This window comes from Hylobates moloch, unplaced genomic scaffold (assembly GCF_009828535.3).
Source record: "Hylobates moloch isolate HMO894 unplaced genomic scaffold, HMol_V3 SCAFFOLD_21, whole genome shotgun sequence".
NCBI classification, from domain to species: domain Eukaryota; kingdom Metazoa; phylum Chordata; class Mammalia; order Primates; family Hylobatidae; genus Hylobates; species Hylobates moloch.
In genome coordinates, this window is record NW_026652296.1 from 28,535,819 (window position 1) to 28,552,282 (window position 16,464).

Below are 16,464 nucleotides of genomic sequence, written 5' to 3' on the forward strand. Positions count from 1 at the left end.
GGAATCTGCTCCCATGACCCAAACACTTCCCATTAGGCTCCACCTCCAACACCGGGGATCAAATTTCCACATGAGGTTTGGAGGGGACAAGCATGATGGTGAGAGGCTAGAGGGCAGGATTATAAAAAAGGGCATGAGGCACCTGGGTATGCTCAGTATCGAGATTGTGGTGATAACTTCATGGGTGTATGTATCAAAACTTATCAAACTACAGTTCATTTTACATCAATTACATATAATTTTACACACACACACACACACACACACCCCTTTAAAAAGGCGGCTAGAGAGGTTGGAAGGACAGATTCAGAAGTCTGGCTGTTCCAGGTGAACACTACTCCACCCATCATGGGACATTACCCCCCATCCTGCCCCAGCAGGTTACCTCAACTGCTTGGTGCCTCAGTGACCACCTCTGTAAAAGGGGGCTAATAACAGAACCTGCCTCAGGAGCACGTTGTTATCTTGTATCATATCCAAGATTAAATGGGCTAACCCATGGAAAGTGTTCGGAATATCAGAACACGGGAAGTACTCCATAAATAGTAATAGGCACCTTTCCCATTGCAGACGAGGAACCGAGGCTTGGGGTTGGGGTTGGGGGCAGGGGGGTAACAGGCCACTGTTTTGGTCTGTTTTGCATCCCTTACCATGGGAAATGGTTATTTCCTCATCAACCATTCTAAGTAATTCTGGTGGGGCTGAAATTCACAGTATCCAACACCTTCAGGGAAAGTGGCCCCAAATCATACTCCATCCCCCTGGATATAGTGATTGGTGCAAGATGTTCAAATAATAATCCAAGCTAGGCCAACAGAAATGTTTCCTGAAATTTCTCTATATTGAATAAACTGAAGTGGGGAGGGATGTCTTCCCCTACCCCAGCCCCCTGGCATACCCAAGTGGATCATGTAAGTCTGGAGTGATTGGCATCCTGCCTTCCCTGCCTCACCCATCAGGAGGAAGACTATGGATAACAGGACAGAGTGACACCGGAGAGGAGCACAGTGGAAAAGGGGAAAGAGCCCTAAGGCTATCCTTTGAGCCCCTGGATCCAGCCAGACCTGAAGCAAAATAAACAAAATCCTTGATGACTTAAGAACCAATCAATTCATTTTTAGGCTAAAACCAGTTTGACCGATGTTTCTGTTGCTTGCAATTGAAGAACTGGGTTTCGTAGAGTAAGAGGAGCTGACAGTAAAACACTGAAGCTGGGAATCCAAAACCAGATCTCACTGCTAACAAAACACACTTGATTGCCATTTCCTGTTTGTGGGATCAGAAGGGCAAATGACTGCAATTTAGTATGGAGGGGCTAGGCAATGGACTTGTACCAGGCAGGGAACAGCAGTGGCTTGAGTCCTAGAGAAGTGTGACACAAGAATGAGCTTCGGGGGAAACTATGCAACTCAACCCACTTGGGGAAGGTGTCTCACCTCAGACCTCCAACCCCTGCATGAGATTCAAGACGAAACAGTAGGACAATGGTATATTTATTTACAATTGGACCAAAAAAAGGCATACAGGCATTTTTAATTAAAAATAATAATGATGATGATTTAAAAAGTCAGAAAAATTGATGATCTTTGAACCCTTTATGAGGTGTCCGTTTCCCATTCCCCCTAAAAAGAGAATCTCTTAGGGAAAAAAAAAAATCCAAGATTTGAGTGAACAAAAGACTCCAATATCGCTCTCTACTGCTTGGGTTCCCTTTTCTCCAACCTGATGCTTGGTGGATGCCGCTTGGCGCTGCAGTCACTGTGAGGCAAGATTGAGAAATTCACTGGTTTGATGGGTGAGGCTGGTAGGGCCACTGGGAGAATGTGGGGCAGTGAGGGCAGGGACATCTTCCTAGCATCACCAGCATCCTGAGCTTTGTCTTGTGTTGGGAGCCCCACAAAGGCTGGTGCAAGGGTTAGCAGCTGCTACCTGAACCCTAATCCCTGGGTGGATCTGGTCTCTTGTAACTTAAGAGCAAATGTTTGTGATGACATGCATGGGTGGGCAGAGGTTGAGAAGAACAGGGGTCTACGGAGGAGCCAGGCCAGCCACGTGAGCCCCTTCTAAGTTGGCTTCTTGTCCATTCCTGGGGATTGGGGAAAGAACGACAGAACTTACCTTCCATCTTCCTTCTCACAAGCAGTGTTTTGGGTGTCCCCAAAAGGAGGAGGCAAGAACTCAGGTGTGGGGTGGAGGGGATGGGGCTGGCTAAAGAAGTGAGTATGACCCCGGAGGCCAGAGAGGGCAGGGAGAGAATGCCCGGCCACTTACAGGAGGGGATCTGTAATCTCTGTGCCTCCCTGTCCTGCCCGAAGTTGGGCAGGGCCCACTGCCAGCACACCTTGGAGAGCGGTACCTCCTGAGCAAAGGGCCGGGGAGCGATCCTGAGGGGTAAGGACCCTAGCGGCCTTGGCCATCCCTTCCTAGACACAGACAAGTGGATGCTTGGCTTGGGAAATACTTGGTCCCAGTCCAGGGTTTCTTGGCACAAAAACAGTTCACTGCAAGTCTCTTCTCTTCCTCCTTGTTGGTCCAGCAAACTCCGGCTGCTCTGAACAGGGGCGATTCCTGCTGTCTGGGGAACCTGGCCCCCAGTACTTCCAGGGGATTTTCTTGTAGCAACTAAGACTTGGGTTTGCTCCTGGTGAAAAGATGACCCCGAGGCCTGGCTGGAAACCGTGCCTTGGGCAGCCCTGGAGGAGGCTGGAGAGAAGAGGGAAAGAGAGGTCTGGCAGAGGCTGGCTGGCACTGAGGGTGCTGTCCGGGCTGGAGCTGTGCTTTGTCGTGGCCTCAGTGGTGAGGATGGGCAGGGAGAGGCTCGGAAACCTCACTGAAGCTCTGGCATGTCCTCTTCCAGTTAGTCGTAGGGTGGCCAACAGCCCTGAGGAACTGAGGTGGAGACAGTGACCAAAACCCTTATCTCAGTGGATTTATCCATCCTGGATCCATTTGTTAAAACAAAGAAGGAAAAAAAAAATCCAAACCAGAAATACACCTGAATAAACAGGTCAGAGAGTTCCTGTTGGAGGGAACTTTCTTGGCACTGAAGAAAAAGCAACCCACAAAAAAACTCATCCCCCACAGAACTGGAATAAGATGAAGAAAAATGCAAGATTATCTACAGGCCCTCCCGCCCCCCACGCAGCCCCAGGATCCAGGAACATTGTGCCAGGAGTTACATTCCAAACGAGCAGGAGTTATTTTATTTTGCGTGCCTGCAGTCCCCCACGCAGGGTGGCTTCCTGTCCGAGGACGGAGCGGGCCTGGCCGTGGTCCACTCCAATCAGTCTATCTTCACGGCAGCATAGATCTTGCGAACAAACATGTAGGCTGCATAGAAGCCGATGGTACCCGTGAGCAGCCAGAAGGACAAGACCATGAGGGCCGTGTAGCCAAAGTAGAGGAGAGAGGGGATGAACTCCACGATGTCCAGCTGCGGCCGCGAGCAGAAAGAAGACAGGGTGCATGCTTAGTGCCAGGCTGCATGGCGAACTGAGGCCCCACCCTCACTGATATCATGGGGAAACTGAGGCCTGGCCAGGGGAAGGGGCGTGCTCCAGTGGGCGACAAGGGGCACGCAGGGCTCATGGGCACAGCTCTGCTTCATCTGGACCAGGCCTGTGTATTGCCCTAATGCTCACAGCCTCAGGGGCCAGGCCCAGAATGCCACAGGAGGAATGGCCACAGCTGTGCCCTTCCTGGTCCCCCACAGTCCCCAGATCAGCAGATCAGTAAGGCAACACTCCTGCATGGCTGCAGCAGCAGTCAGAGTGGGTGGGGGAGGGGAGGGGTGTCCAGGATGCCCAGCTTCAGGACCAGGAGCCCCATCAGCCCACCTCAGCCTCCATTCATTCCTTTCTTCCCCAGAATGCTTGTCACTTTTGTTAGCATCTCACAGAGATTTTGATCTTGGAGCATTTTGGACTCCTTTTTAAGGGGTAGAGTTTAGAGGCTGGGCAGAGATGCTGGGGATCTGTGTTGTGTTATTTACAAATAGAACTAATGTGGAACCTTGGTATCAAGATATGCCCAGGGCCTGAGTAGGGCCTGTCCCAGGACTCACAGGCAGACACATGGTCACAGAATGCCAGCAGCCCAGAAGAAAACAGTAAAGAAACAAAGAAAACAAAATAGGCCACCATTTGAAGCCCTCTCCTAAGCCTAAGGGGTGAAGGCCATGTTTTCAGGCTCAGCCCCGCAACTCTCCCCTAACCCCTTTTCTTTAAAGGGACAGGGTCTCCCTCTATTACCCAGACTAGAGCACAGTGGCATGATCACAGCTCACTACAGCCTCACCCTCCTGGACTCAAGGGATCCTCCTGTCTCAGCCTCCCAAGTAGCTCAGACTATAGGCATGTGCCACCACACCCAGCTAATTTTTATTTTTTCTAGAGATGGTGTCTTGCTCTATTGCCCAGGCTGGTCTCAGACACTTGGCCTTAAGTTATCCTCCCACCTCTGAAAACGCTGGGATTATAGGTGTGAACCATATGCAACCAGCCTCCATCTCTTCTTATATGCATTCTTGTGGCTGGAGGTGGGGGGACGTGTGGGGGAGGGACAAGGAGCAGAACCGTGGTAAAAGGAGGCAAGGGACGAGGCAAAGAGGCAGAGCCAGAAAGTTCCTCATTTTATACATAAGGCACTGGGGCTGGAGGAAGAGATTTTTTGAGCAGAGCAAGAAGACTGGAGCAGAAGGGAGGAAGGACAAGAGGCTGTGATGTGATCTCTAGTTTTTGTTTAACCGTGTTCCTTGTCTTCCATCTTCCAGATGTTTTGAGGAACACTGAAAACACCTGGTCCTGTTGGGGCCATCAATCCTAGCACAAAATAGGCCGGGTGCAGTGGCTCACGCCTGTAATCTCAGCACTTTGGGAGGCTGAGGCAGACGGATCACATGAGGTCAGGAGTTCAAGACCAGCCTGGCCAACATGGAGAAACCCTGTCTCTGCTAAAAACACAAAATTAGCTGGGCGTGGTGGTGTGCACCTGTAACCTCAGCTACTCAGGAGGCAGAGGCAGGACAATTGCTGGAACCCGGGAGGCGGAGGCTGCAGTGAGCCAAGATCGCACCACTGCACTCCAGCCTGAGCAACAGAGCAAGTCTCCATCACAAAAAAAAAAAAAAAAAAAAAAAAAAAAAAATCCTAGCCCAAGACCTAAGCCAGTCTGCCTAAATATGTGATGCTATTGGGCTTGGAAAACAGTGAGCACTGGGCATGTCACCCCAGAGCAGCGAGTCTTCACTGGCTGATGTATCATGGTAGACGAAAGACAGTCTTTTAGCTCTAGGGCTGCAAAGCTGGAAAGAGTAGACTCTAGGGCTGCCACTGGCCATCTTTCTACTTTGTGAAAAGATCTTGCCTGCAGATTGAGGCCAAAAAAAGATACACAGGGCTAAGGCATGGGCACAGAGCCCTGGTATGTATGTGTACATACATACATACATACATACATACATATATATATATTTTTTGGAGATGGAGTCTTGTTCTGTCACCCAGGCTAGAGTGCAGTGGCACGATCTTGGCTCACTGCAACCTCCGCCTCCAGGGTTTAAGCAATTCCCCTGCCTCAGCCTCCTGAGTAGCTGGGACTACAGGCGTGCACCACCACGCCTGGCTAATTTTTTGTATCTCAGTAGAGACGGGGTTTCACCATGTTGGCCAGGATGGACTCGATCTCTTGACCTCGTGATCCACCCTCCTCGGCCTCCCAAAGTGCTGGGATTGAGCCCTGATATTTTTGAGACCCTGGATCTAAGCATGGTTGAGGCTAGCACTCCAATTTCTTAGTCTTTCCAGTTATATCAGCAAATACGTTCTTTTTGCCTAAGCTACTTTTTTTCCTTTTTTTTTGCTTAAGCTACTTTGAATAGAGTTTTAGTCACTTGCCACTTACGAGAGTTCTGATTAATATGGGCTATAGAGCAGGGAGATTAGATTTGTTCTAGATGATCCCAGAATTAAGACTAAGCTCTAAAGATGGAAGTCACAGCAAGGGAGACTGCAGTGTGAATCAAGACCTTGATAATGATAGGAGCTGTCCAGAAAGAATGGGAGTGTTAGGAGGGAGTGTCTTCTCTGTTGCTGGATGTAGTAGAGCAGGGGTCTGCAATCTTTTACTTAGAGGGCCAGATTGTGAATATTTTAGTTTCTGCAGGCCATATGGTCCCTGTCGCAACAACTCAACTCTGCCATTGTAGTGTGAAAGCAGCCATGGACAGATATATTAATGAATGACCATGGCTGTGTTCCAAAAACAATTTATAGAAACAGGCCTACTGGCCCATGGGGGCTGCAGTTTGCTGACCCGAGCTAGAGAATCATCTGTTAAGACTGTTAGAGAAGAGGGGCACAGTCACCAGACTGAAGGCAGGGGTGTAGCACTACATTAAATGATCCTTCCAGTCTTTTCCAACTTGATTGTTTTTGGGAAACGGCATTCCCAGCTTCGATCAACTGACCTACAATTCTATTTTGCAAATACGCCTGGCTGCCGCAGAGGACTGCTTGCTTCTGGGCTCTGGAGACCCAAAGTACAGCAGGTGAGAGTCGGTCTTGAGTATTAGTTTTGGTGGTAAGGGGCCCAACAGGGCTCCTCCAAATTCCTCTCAATGGCTCATCTGGTTTGTGTATCACGCATGAATCTAGTAAAACTGTCGTGGGGACATCTGTATTCTTGCCCACGTCTCTCTCTGGGGACAATGAGCTCTGTGAGTTGCCCTAGTCAGGTAAGCCTGGCTCCCTCTTATTATTGGGCCACACTTTACCTATGTGGGGTCACAGAGCAAGGAGGGCTCCGAGATGCCTGTGAAAAACTTTCCTATCCTCTCCTTACTCTGCAGGATTGAACAGTACTTGCATGAAGAAGAGGACACCTGCAGAGACAGGATAACTGCAGCCCTAAAGTTGGATTCTACTATTTAGACTATTTCAGCATTTTGTGCTTTTATCTTTATTAACTCCTTTCTACTTTTCCTCTTTCATGTTACTCTTGTCTTTTCCTTTTTCTCAAGGTGTTATTAGTCCCTCTTATTTCCTGTGAAAAGCACTGCAGGTGACATACTGCTTTCAAGTCCTGCTTTGGCTATGGCTATACCTTGTAAGTTTTACAAGCATTATTCACATTGTCACATATCCTGATGGCCTTTGTCTCCCAAACATACAGAATACAGATTATTTCTTTCCTAAAAAGATCCATCTTCTAGAGCAGGAACAGTTCTAGGTGGCTCTGGTCCTCCCCATTCTGGGTGGAAAAGGAAGATTCAGGCACTTGGGTTTTTCTCCCAGCATCCTCCTCCTGACCTTCCTACCCTACGAGGACTAAGAGGACCTCCTCAAGGAGGGCAGTACCTTGTTAACGAAATAAAAGATGGCATAAACCAGGACGTAGAATGCAGAGCCCCCGGAGACTAGGAAATTTCTCCACCACCAGCGGTAATCCTGAGGAGGAAACAGAGGAAGGTCAGTGTTGTCCTGGGGCAGAACCCCTTCCTACCAATTTCACAGTTGCTTGAGGGGCTGAAGACTCTGGTAAGAGCAGTAACATACGGGGGGACGGAAATGTTTCACAGCTTGACTGTGATGGTGGTTCCAGAACTGTATGCATTTCTAAAAACCACAGAACTGTGGACAAAGAAGAGTGAACTTTACTGTTTATACCTCATTAAAAAAAAATCAACAACAAAAAAGTAATTAACATTTCTCGAGCAAATGCTTAGCATGTGGCAGGCACCATTCTTTTTTTTTTTTTTTTTGAGGCAGTGTCTCACTCTGTCGCCCAGGATGGAGTGCAGTGGTGCGATCTCAGCTCACTGCAACCTCCGCCTCCTGGGTTCAAGCGATTCTCCTGCCTCGGCCTCCCAAGTAGCTGGGACTACAGGCACGTGCCACCACACCTGGCTAACTTTTTGTATTTTTAGTAGCGATGGGGTTTCACCATGTTAGCCAGGATGGTCTCGATCTTCTGACCTTGTGATCCGCCCGCCTCGGCCTCTCAAAGTGCGGGGATTAGAGGCGTGAGCTACCGCGCCTGGCTGGCAAACACCATTAAATGAGTGGATAGATGAATCCACTCATTTAATCCTGAGAGCAGCCCTCCAAGTTAGGTCCTCACTCACCCTGTCATGTGGAGGAACAACGGATGGCATGAAGTTAAGCAACTCACCCAAGACCCAGAGCTACTCATGGAGGAGCCAGGGTCCCAGCCCAGACTGTTTATCCCAAACCCTGGCTTCACCCACTCTGCCAATGGCTAGTTCTCAGATGGAGGGCAGGCCACCCAGTGTGCATCAGCCTGTTGAAGAAACTACTACTAGAGTGGACCTGGCGCTGGCAAATCTACTGTCCTTTCATCTAGCTGTGGTGAGTACCCCACACAACTAAGCTGGAAGGTGTCTCATTAGGCCCAGGGTACAGCTGAATACACGGAGGCTGGGAGAGGCACAGCAACGTACCGGCCCAAGAGCTCAGAGCCAGAAGCAGGGGCCACATGAAGAGCCCAGACCCAGCCTCTCCACAGAGCCTCACCAACCCGTTCAATGCTGGATCAAGTTCTCCCTCCCCCGCCTCCTGGCCCTGCTCTCCTCACCTCTGCACACAGCTGGAAGTACACCATGACGATGCTGATTTGTGAACAGGATACCACCAGGATGATGAAAACAAGGAACAGGAAGCCAAAGAGGTAATAGAACTGATTCTCCCAGATAGCCTGCGGACACACAGCGGGGCTTCAGCTGGCTTGCCCACCCTGCTCCCCTTCCCCTGGCACACCAACCTGTCACAAGGGCAGGAGTGGACACATCATCATGACACCATCAGGGCCTGTGGGCCTGGCATGTGGCTCTGGCCTCTCTTCCCCAGAGCAGGGGGTGAGCCATGCTGTCCTTAGGGAGGGGCCAGGGCATGACTGACCCGCTCTGGGTGGACCCCAGCCTGAACTCAGCAGCTTGTAGAAAATAATGATTCTTATCCAAATCAAAATTATAGAGCAGCCACCACCACTCGAGCAGCTTACCAAGCACTAGGCCTTGTGCCACATGCCTCATATACAATTGCTACGTGTGTGTCTATGAAAGCTTGGCCTGGTAGAGCTAAGAAAGTCAAGGATCAGAGAAGCTGGTGACTGGCCCAGAGTCACACAAATGAAACAGAGGCGGCCTCCCTGGGAAGTGCGCATGGGCTTTGGTAGCATGGGCAGCCAACACCTATTCTAACCCTTCTCCCAGGCAAACCTGTGTGGGTGAGGTGGTCTTAGCAGGGAGGGGCTGGGCCACTACTCTGGAATAGCAGATACATGTCCGGTACTGACTTGGTACAAGGTACCATCTGTGCTGGGCCCCGAGTTGGGTCAGCCACACTTACATGGCTCTGAAGGGCCTTCCTACCAACTTTCATCTTGGCACTCTTTGGGAGGAGTCATCATCACCACTACAACAGCATTTCCTGAAGTCAAGCATTTTTACAATGACTTATTCCAACTTCACAATGACCCTGACAAGCAGGAATCATTCTGTCCACCCTCCCAGGAGCTGTGAGTAACACAGAGAGGTAAAGATGTGCAAGGACCCAGAAATGAAACCAGGTGCAATGATGCTATTAGTCATGGTGGGGAACGACTGAAGTATCACTGAGGCAACTCCTATTTACCAAGTCCCCCTTTCCACACACCAGGCTCCCCACACACCACATATCTCATTTAAATTTTATTTTTTTTAGATGGAGTCTCACTCTGTTCCCCAGGCTGGAGTGCAGTGGCGCCATCTTGGCTCACTGCAACCTCCACCTCCCGGGTTCAAGTGATTCTCCTGCCTCAGCCTCCTGTGTAGCTGGGACTACAGGCGTGTGCCACCATGCCTGGCTAATTTTTGTATTTTCTAGTAAAGACAGGGTTTCACCATATTGGACAGGCTGGTCTCGAATTCCTGACCTTGTGATCCACCCACCTCGGTTTCCCAAAGTGCTGAAATTACAGGTGTGAGCCACCACGCCCAGCCTCATTTAACTTTCAATGCTGCCCTGAGAGGGAAGGCTGTTATCCAATTTCAGGGTGAAGAATGGGGCTCTGAGAGGTGAAGTGGCCCATCTGAACTTTCTCAGGCAGTAGGCAGCAGAGCACCCGAGTGGAGTGGGAGAGACCCGGCTAGCATGGGTGGAGGGGCGGGGGAGGCACCAGTACTCACACTGAAGATGAAGAAGAGCTCGATGAACATGGCGCCGAAGGGCAAGATCCCAGCCATGAGGATGCTGCCGCAGAACAAGAGGTTGACACTGTTGGAGACCAGACCACCAGGAAGCCCCAACCTCCCTCCCAAGCTGGCATGAAGAGAGAGCGCCTACCCAAGTGTGGTGGTGCTAATTCTTCTGGCATATTTCTGAACTATTATAATCTCTTGAGAGGTAGGCAAGGTGGGCATTATTCTCCTCATTTTAAAGATGGGAAACTGGGGTGCAGAAAGGTGGGGTGACTTGCCCAAGGTCCAAGTGATGGTCTTAATCCGTCTCACCATACCCTTCCATCCTTCCCCTTCCTTGTCCTGGTTCCTAGGACGACACCAAGTCTGCCTACAACCTGGTCACCTTGATCTTGGAGTGAAGCTAAGCTTTCATAAACTCTATTAGAGCCAGCTGAAGTGGCAGGAACTCTGGTTGCCGCACCCTTCTGGTGGCGAGGGGGGGCGTACCCTCTTCCACGTCCCCCTGCTCTTGCCTCTGATGGAGGACTCACCCCACAAATCGGTTCATGTACCACCGCTGCTCGGGGATCTGCCGAGGAATCTGGTTGGTGCGCACAGGGTTGTCATATGGCTGCTTTCGGAAGCCGAAGTAGTAGCCCAAGTAGACGAGGGGCAGGGAGATCCCGAACCACATGCACAGCAGAGCCACCATGGTGGGAAAGGGCACCTGTGGACATGGCACCATGAGGCCCCCACGAGGCCCTGATGCCCGGGATGGGGGCTGCGCAAGGGGGAGGGGACCTTCTGGGCTCCACGGAAGGAGAGGCGACTTGTGCAGCAGAAGCACACTCCCTGCCCCTGCCACAGGGCTCCTGGCGAGAATCTCTTGGGGCTGACCCCAGCCCTGATCTGGACTCCCAGTGAAGAAGGCACCTCAGCATCCCAGAGGAGCACACCATCCAGGGAGGAAGTAGGGGAGGAACAGAAAGGAAGGGACTGAGAACGTGAAGAGGAGATGAAGAGGTCAAAATGAAGAGATTACATGTGGCACATTATGTGAGGAAAAGAAGGGAAAAAACAACACTGTACAGAGTGTTCCCAATCTTGTCAGAATAAAACTACATGATATACAAATAAAAAAATAATAAGTGTAAAAAGGAGGCTATAAACTATGTGTATAGAAGGATTCCATTTTAATAAAAACACAACATAGTCGGTCCTCTGTATCCATGGGTTCTGCATCCGTGGACTTAACGAACTGCAAACAGAAAATGTTCAGGAAGGCCGGGCGCAGTGGCTCATGCCTGTAATCCCAGCAGTTTGGGAGGCTGAGGCGGGCAGATCACTTGAGGTCGGGAGTTCAAGATCAGCCTGGCCAACATGGTGAAACCCAGTCTCTACTAAAATTACAAAAAAAAATTAGCCGGGCACTGTGGGGGGCACCTGTAATCCCAGTTACTTGGGAGGCTGAGGCAGGAGAATCGCTTGAACCCGGGAGGTGGAGGTTGCAGTGAACTGAGACCTCGCCAGTCCACTCCAGCCTGGGTGACAGAGTGAGAGAATGACACTTCGTCTCAAAAAAAAAAAAAAAAAAGAAAATGTCCAGGAAAAAAAAATACAATAAAATAAGCTGGGTACAGTGGCTCATGCCTGTAATCCCAGCACTTTGGGAGGCCTAGGTGGGCAGATCACTTGAGCCCAGGAGTTTGAGACCAGCCTAGGCAACACAGTGAGACTGCATCTCTACAATTTTTTTTTTAAATAGCCGAGTGTGGTGGTGGCACCTGCAGTCCCAGCTACTCAGTGGGGCTGAGGTGGGAGGACCGCTTGAGCCCAGGAGGCAGAGGTTGCAGTGAGCTGAGACCACAGCATTGCACTCCAGCCTGAGCAACAGAGTGAGACCCTGTCTCAAAACAAACAAACAAAAAATACAACAATAAAATACAAATTAAAAAACAATACAGTATAACAACTATTTACATAGCATTTACATTGTATTAGGTATTTTAAGTAATCTAGAGAAGAGTTAGAATATACAGGATGTGTGCAGGTAAACACTATGCCACTTTATATGTGGGACTTGAGCATCCTTGAATTTTGGTATCTTCAGGGGTCCTGGAACCAATCCCCTATGGATACCAAGGGACAGCTGTATCTATTTATATTTGTGCCTGGAAAGGCCTATACCAAAGAGCTAACAATACTTCCTTAGATGGGATATGGGGGATTAGAACTGATTTTTCATTTTCTTCTTTATCCTCTTTTCTCTACACCTACTAAGTTTTTACAAGAATCACATAAAAAGAAATATATATTTAAAGTGTTTAGAACAGTATTACTACAAAGCAAACATCATAAAAATGTTTGCTGTTATTTCATAAATTTTAAATTATGTAATTCTTTTGTAAGTATATCTATAAAAAGGAAAAAAGACAACATATATTAAAGACCTACATTGTATTTATCTCTGGGTGAGCAGATTTGGGGTTATTTTAAATTTCTTCTTAAACTTCTCCATACTTTCCAAAATTTCTACAATGAATGTTTATAATGAGCAGCTGGTAACTGGGAGGAAAATGCTCAAAGGGAGAAGTAACACAGGTATAAAAAAGGTGAAGTGAGAGGAAGGGCATGCCTGTGTCTTGAGGGTGGCTTCCTAAGTTGCTGGGAAAGAAATCCCTCCTCTGTATGCTTGGACATGAAGCCTCATGCAAGGACCTTTACCGCCACCCCCAGGTGGAGGGCAGACGGCTCTACGTGCTAAGGCTAGAATAGCAAAATGCCTGCCCCGTCTCAACTGCAGTCCTGCTAATTGACCAAGACCCCATCCCCCCTCCCCACAACTGAGTTCAAAATCCTCCTCAGTGAGTCTTGGACAGCCGCTAGTAACACACTGGACTGGGGCTGGCAGGATTCCCAACTCTAAGGATAATACAACCTGATCCTTCCTTTCCTCTCTCCTCCACCTGCAGGGGCTGGTGCTGAGGGGCAGGGACACTGAGGAGGACAGGCTTGCTTTGAATAATGACCTAATAAACTCACACTGGGCAGCTCACTCTTGGTTAAGACAAAGGGAAATTCCCCACTTGGCTGCTGGACTGTGGAAACCTCCCTTTAGAGAAGTGGGCTTGGGCCAGTTGACTGAAAGATCTCACAGGAAGGCCAGGCCAGGGCATGACACACCAAGGGCAGGGCTGGGGAAACCCCAGCTGGCCCTCTGCCCTCATGGCTGGGAACATAACTCTGGGGACTCAGAAAAGGGAAGGGAATGGCAGGAAGTGGCTTTTGGGAGTGGGGCTGAGTGCAACTGGTCCTCGCTTGCTGGGGAGGGGCTGGAAGGGTAGGGGAGGCACTTACCGCTCCTGATGAGTGCTTTCCCCAAATGAAGCAATTCAACACGAAGCAGATGCCAAAAACCACACCAGGGTACAGAGTTGCCGTCTGGAGCAAGAGGGGCCGGGTTGAGGAGCAGCATCCAGGGAGCTCCCCAACCTGTCCCGGTGGGGCCCCCAGACCAGAAGCTCTTAAGCCCTCCTTGTCTTTCAGACTCAGCTCAAGCATCATTCCTTCCAGAAAGTATTCCCTGACCCTCAGACTGAGCAGGACTCTGTTCTACGCCCTCTAAGGTCCCTAATACTGCCCCTTCTTGCTCTCATCCCAGTTTGTAATTACATGTTTTGGCTACCTACCAATATCCGCCTGTCCCCAAAAGACTGTGAGCACCTTGGGAGGAGTGTGTCTACCTTGTTCTCTGCTATACTCTCATCACTGAGAACACGGTAACTACTTTGGCCAGGTGCAGTGGCTCATGCCTGCAATCCCAGCACTTTGGGAGGCCGAGGTGGGTGGATCACCTGAGGTCAGGAGTTTGAGACCAGCCTGGCCCACATGGCAAAACTCCGTCTTTACTAAAAATACAAAAAATAACCGGGTGTTGTGGCTCATGCCTGTAGTCTCAGCTACTCAGGAGGCTGAGGCTGGACAATTGCTTGAACTGAGGCGGCAAAAGTTGCGGTGAACAGAGATCACGCCACTGCACTCCAGCCTGCACGACACAGTGAGACTCCGTCTCAAAAAAAAAAAAAAAAGAAAAAAGAACACGTTAACTACCCAATATATATATATGTAAATTTTTTTTTTTTGGTCGGGGGGAGGTGGGGGATTACTTCCAGAATCGCTTGAGCTCAGGTGTTTGAGACCAGCCTGGGCAACATGGTGAAACCCTGTCTTTACAAAAAATTAGCCAGGCGTGGTAGTACGCACCTGTGGTCCCAGCTACTTGGGAGGCTGAAACAGATGGACTGCTTGAGCCCGGGAGGCAGAGGTTGCAGTGTGCCGAGTCGTGCCACTGCACTCCAGCCTGGGTAATAGAGCGAGACTCTGTCTCACACACACACAAAAACCCTAAAAAACAACTTTAACAAAACACGTATGTCTGAGCCCCAACCCAAACTGCCTAGAAGGATGGTGAAGCTCTGAGTCTTAGGGGTGGCAGATGCTGGGTTCCTATGTACCTTGTCTCACCTAATCCTCACTGCAAGTCTGGAAGGAAAGTCTACCATTATTCCTTTTAATGAGGACACTGAGGCCTGGCGATGTTAAAGACCCCCCTCACCACCTCCACGTCACCCAGCCTCCTGAAGGTGCAGCAGAGGTATAAACACAGGCAGTCTGACCCCAGAGCCCATGCTCCTGACCTACTGCAGTGTATTCTTGCCAGTCAGAATCTCTTGGGTGGGGTCTAGGCACAGGGATTCTAGTCTAGTCAATGCACCAGAGTTACAGTTGAGCCTTTTTCTTCTATTTTCTTCAGAGACGGGGTCTCACTCTGTCACTCAGGCTGGAGTGCAGTGGTGCAATCATAGCTCACTGCAGCCTCAAACTCCTGGGCTCAAGTGATCCTCCCACCTCACCTGCCTGATTAGGAGGACTACAGGCACATGCCACCACATCCAAGTAATTTATGTTTTGTAGAGACAGGGTCTCACTGTGTTGCCCAAGCTGATCTCAAACTCCTGGGCTCAAGTGATCCTCCTGCCTCGGCCTCCCAAAGGACTGGGATTACAGGCGCAAGCCACCACAACCGGCATGAACCTTCTCGCCACACTGATCACCAGGCCAGGGGCTGCTGTGGCAGCCTGAGCATCCAGGTGGGTCACTAACCACAATGACGAAGGCCCTCTGGAACCTGATGCTCAAACCTCCATTGCTGGTTTCATCTTTGGCTCACAGCCCTGCACCCAACAACTGGTCACTGTTCCTGCACATTCCTGTCTCTGGGCCTTTTTGCATAGGCCATCAACACCTCAGAGGATCCATTTCCTGAGGGCTAACACTATACCAAGGTCCTTATGTGCAGTTAACCCTAGCTATCTTCATTAGAGAGATGGGGAAATTGAAGCTCGGAGGGCTGTTGAAAGTTATCAACCAATGCAGAGCCAGACTGGGATCTAGGCCATTCCAGAACCTTAGGCCCCACTGCTGGCTGCGTCCCTTCATCTGAAATCCTCCTCTTCAGGGCCTGGCTCAAAGGTCACTTCCTGCCTTCCTTTGTGTTCCTGCATGACTCTGTTGTGTAGCACAGAATTCCTCATCTGCCTTCCTGGCTGAAATTTACTCACTGGGCACTGTGCTAGGTAGGAAAAAAAGCTCCAGGGAGAAAGGCAGACCCCTATGTAGAGAACAACACACCTGCCCCTACTTAGCTCTGCCAAGTGCTACTTAGGTCTCATGAGGGCTCTGCCAGGCGCAGGGTAGGAGGTGAGGGAGGCGGCAGCCTCTGGAGGACTGATGCAGGAGCTAAGACTTAAAGCATGAGGTGACACCAGCCAGGTGAGAAGAAAGGGTGGTGTGGCCCAGGCAGAGGGGATGGCACAGGCAAGGCCGTAGGAGAGTACACCCATACTACTGCAGGCTGTCAGAGATGACCCCCTGTGGAAAGGCGCCAGGGAAGGGTCAGAATCTCGTAGGGAGACCATAGAGAGCCAAGTGAGAGGCAAAGATGTCTGAATCCTTGAAGATGCAGAGATGGGGGTGGGGGGGGAGTGGAATTCACGGAACATTCACAGAACATTTGGTAGGAAGATCCTTAGCACTTGATGTCTGAGAAGGAATGAGGCATGAGGACGGAGGAGGATAGGCAGCTCCAGGTTTCTGGCTTGGGGGACCTGGATCAATGATGAGCTCACTAGATGCAAGGGGTGGTTTGGGGTAAAAAAACTGGGTTTGATGTGGGATCCATCGAGGGAAATCCTGGAGGGTATCTGGTGACCTCTCCAGGGAAGAAT

General features: G+C 50.0%; 1 protein-coding gene across 5 annotated transcripts in view; it reads right to left on the reverse strand.

The window, feature by feature from the left end:
- Positions 1 to 1,244: 1,244 nt before the first annotated feature.
- Positions 1,245 to 16,464, reverse strand: part of TM9SF4 (transmembrane 9 superfamily member 4) — a 55,878-nt gene continuing 40,658 nt past the window's right edge. Inside the window, exons 13-18 of one of the 5 annotated variants that reach the window (XM_032142794.2) lie at positions 13,535 to 13,618; positions 10,729 to 10,904; positions 10,184 to 10,247; positions 8,593 to 8,712; positions 7,356 to 7,445; positions 1,245 to 3,433 (exon numbers count right to left, since the gene is read on the reverse strand). In XM_032142794.2, coding sequence (XP_031998685.1) covers positions 3,284 to 3,433; positions 7,356 to 7,445; positions 8,593 to 8,712; positions 10,184 to 10,247; positions 10,729 to 10,904; positions 13,535 to 13,618 — 684 coding nt within the window. In that variant the 3' untranslated portion in view covers positions 1,245 to 3,283. The remainder of the gene's footprint in view (positions 3,434 to 7,355; positions 7,446 to 8,592; positions 8,713 to 10,183; positions 10,248 to 10,728; positions 10,905 to 13,534; positions 13,619 to 16,464) is intronic. The other 4 variants (XM_032142793.2, XM_032142798.2, XM_032142795.2 and 1 more) reach the window with 4 other exon arrangements.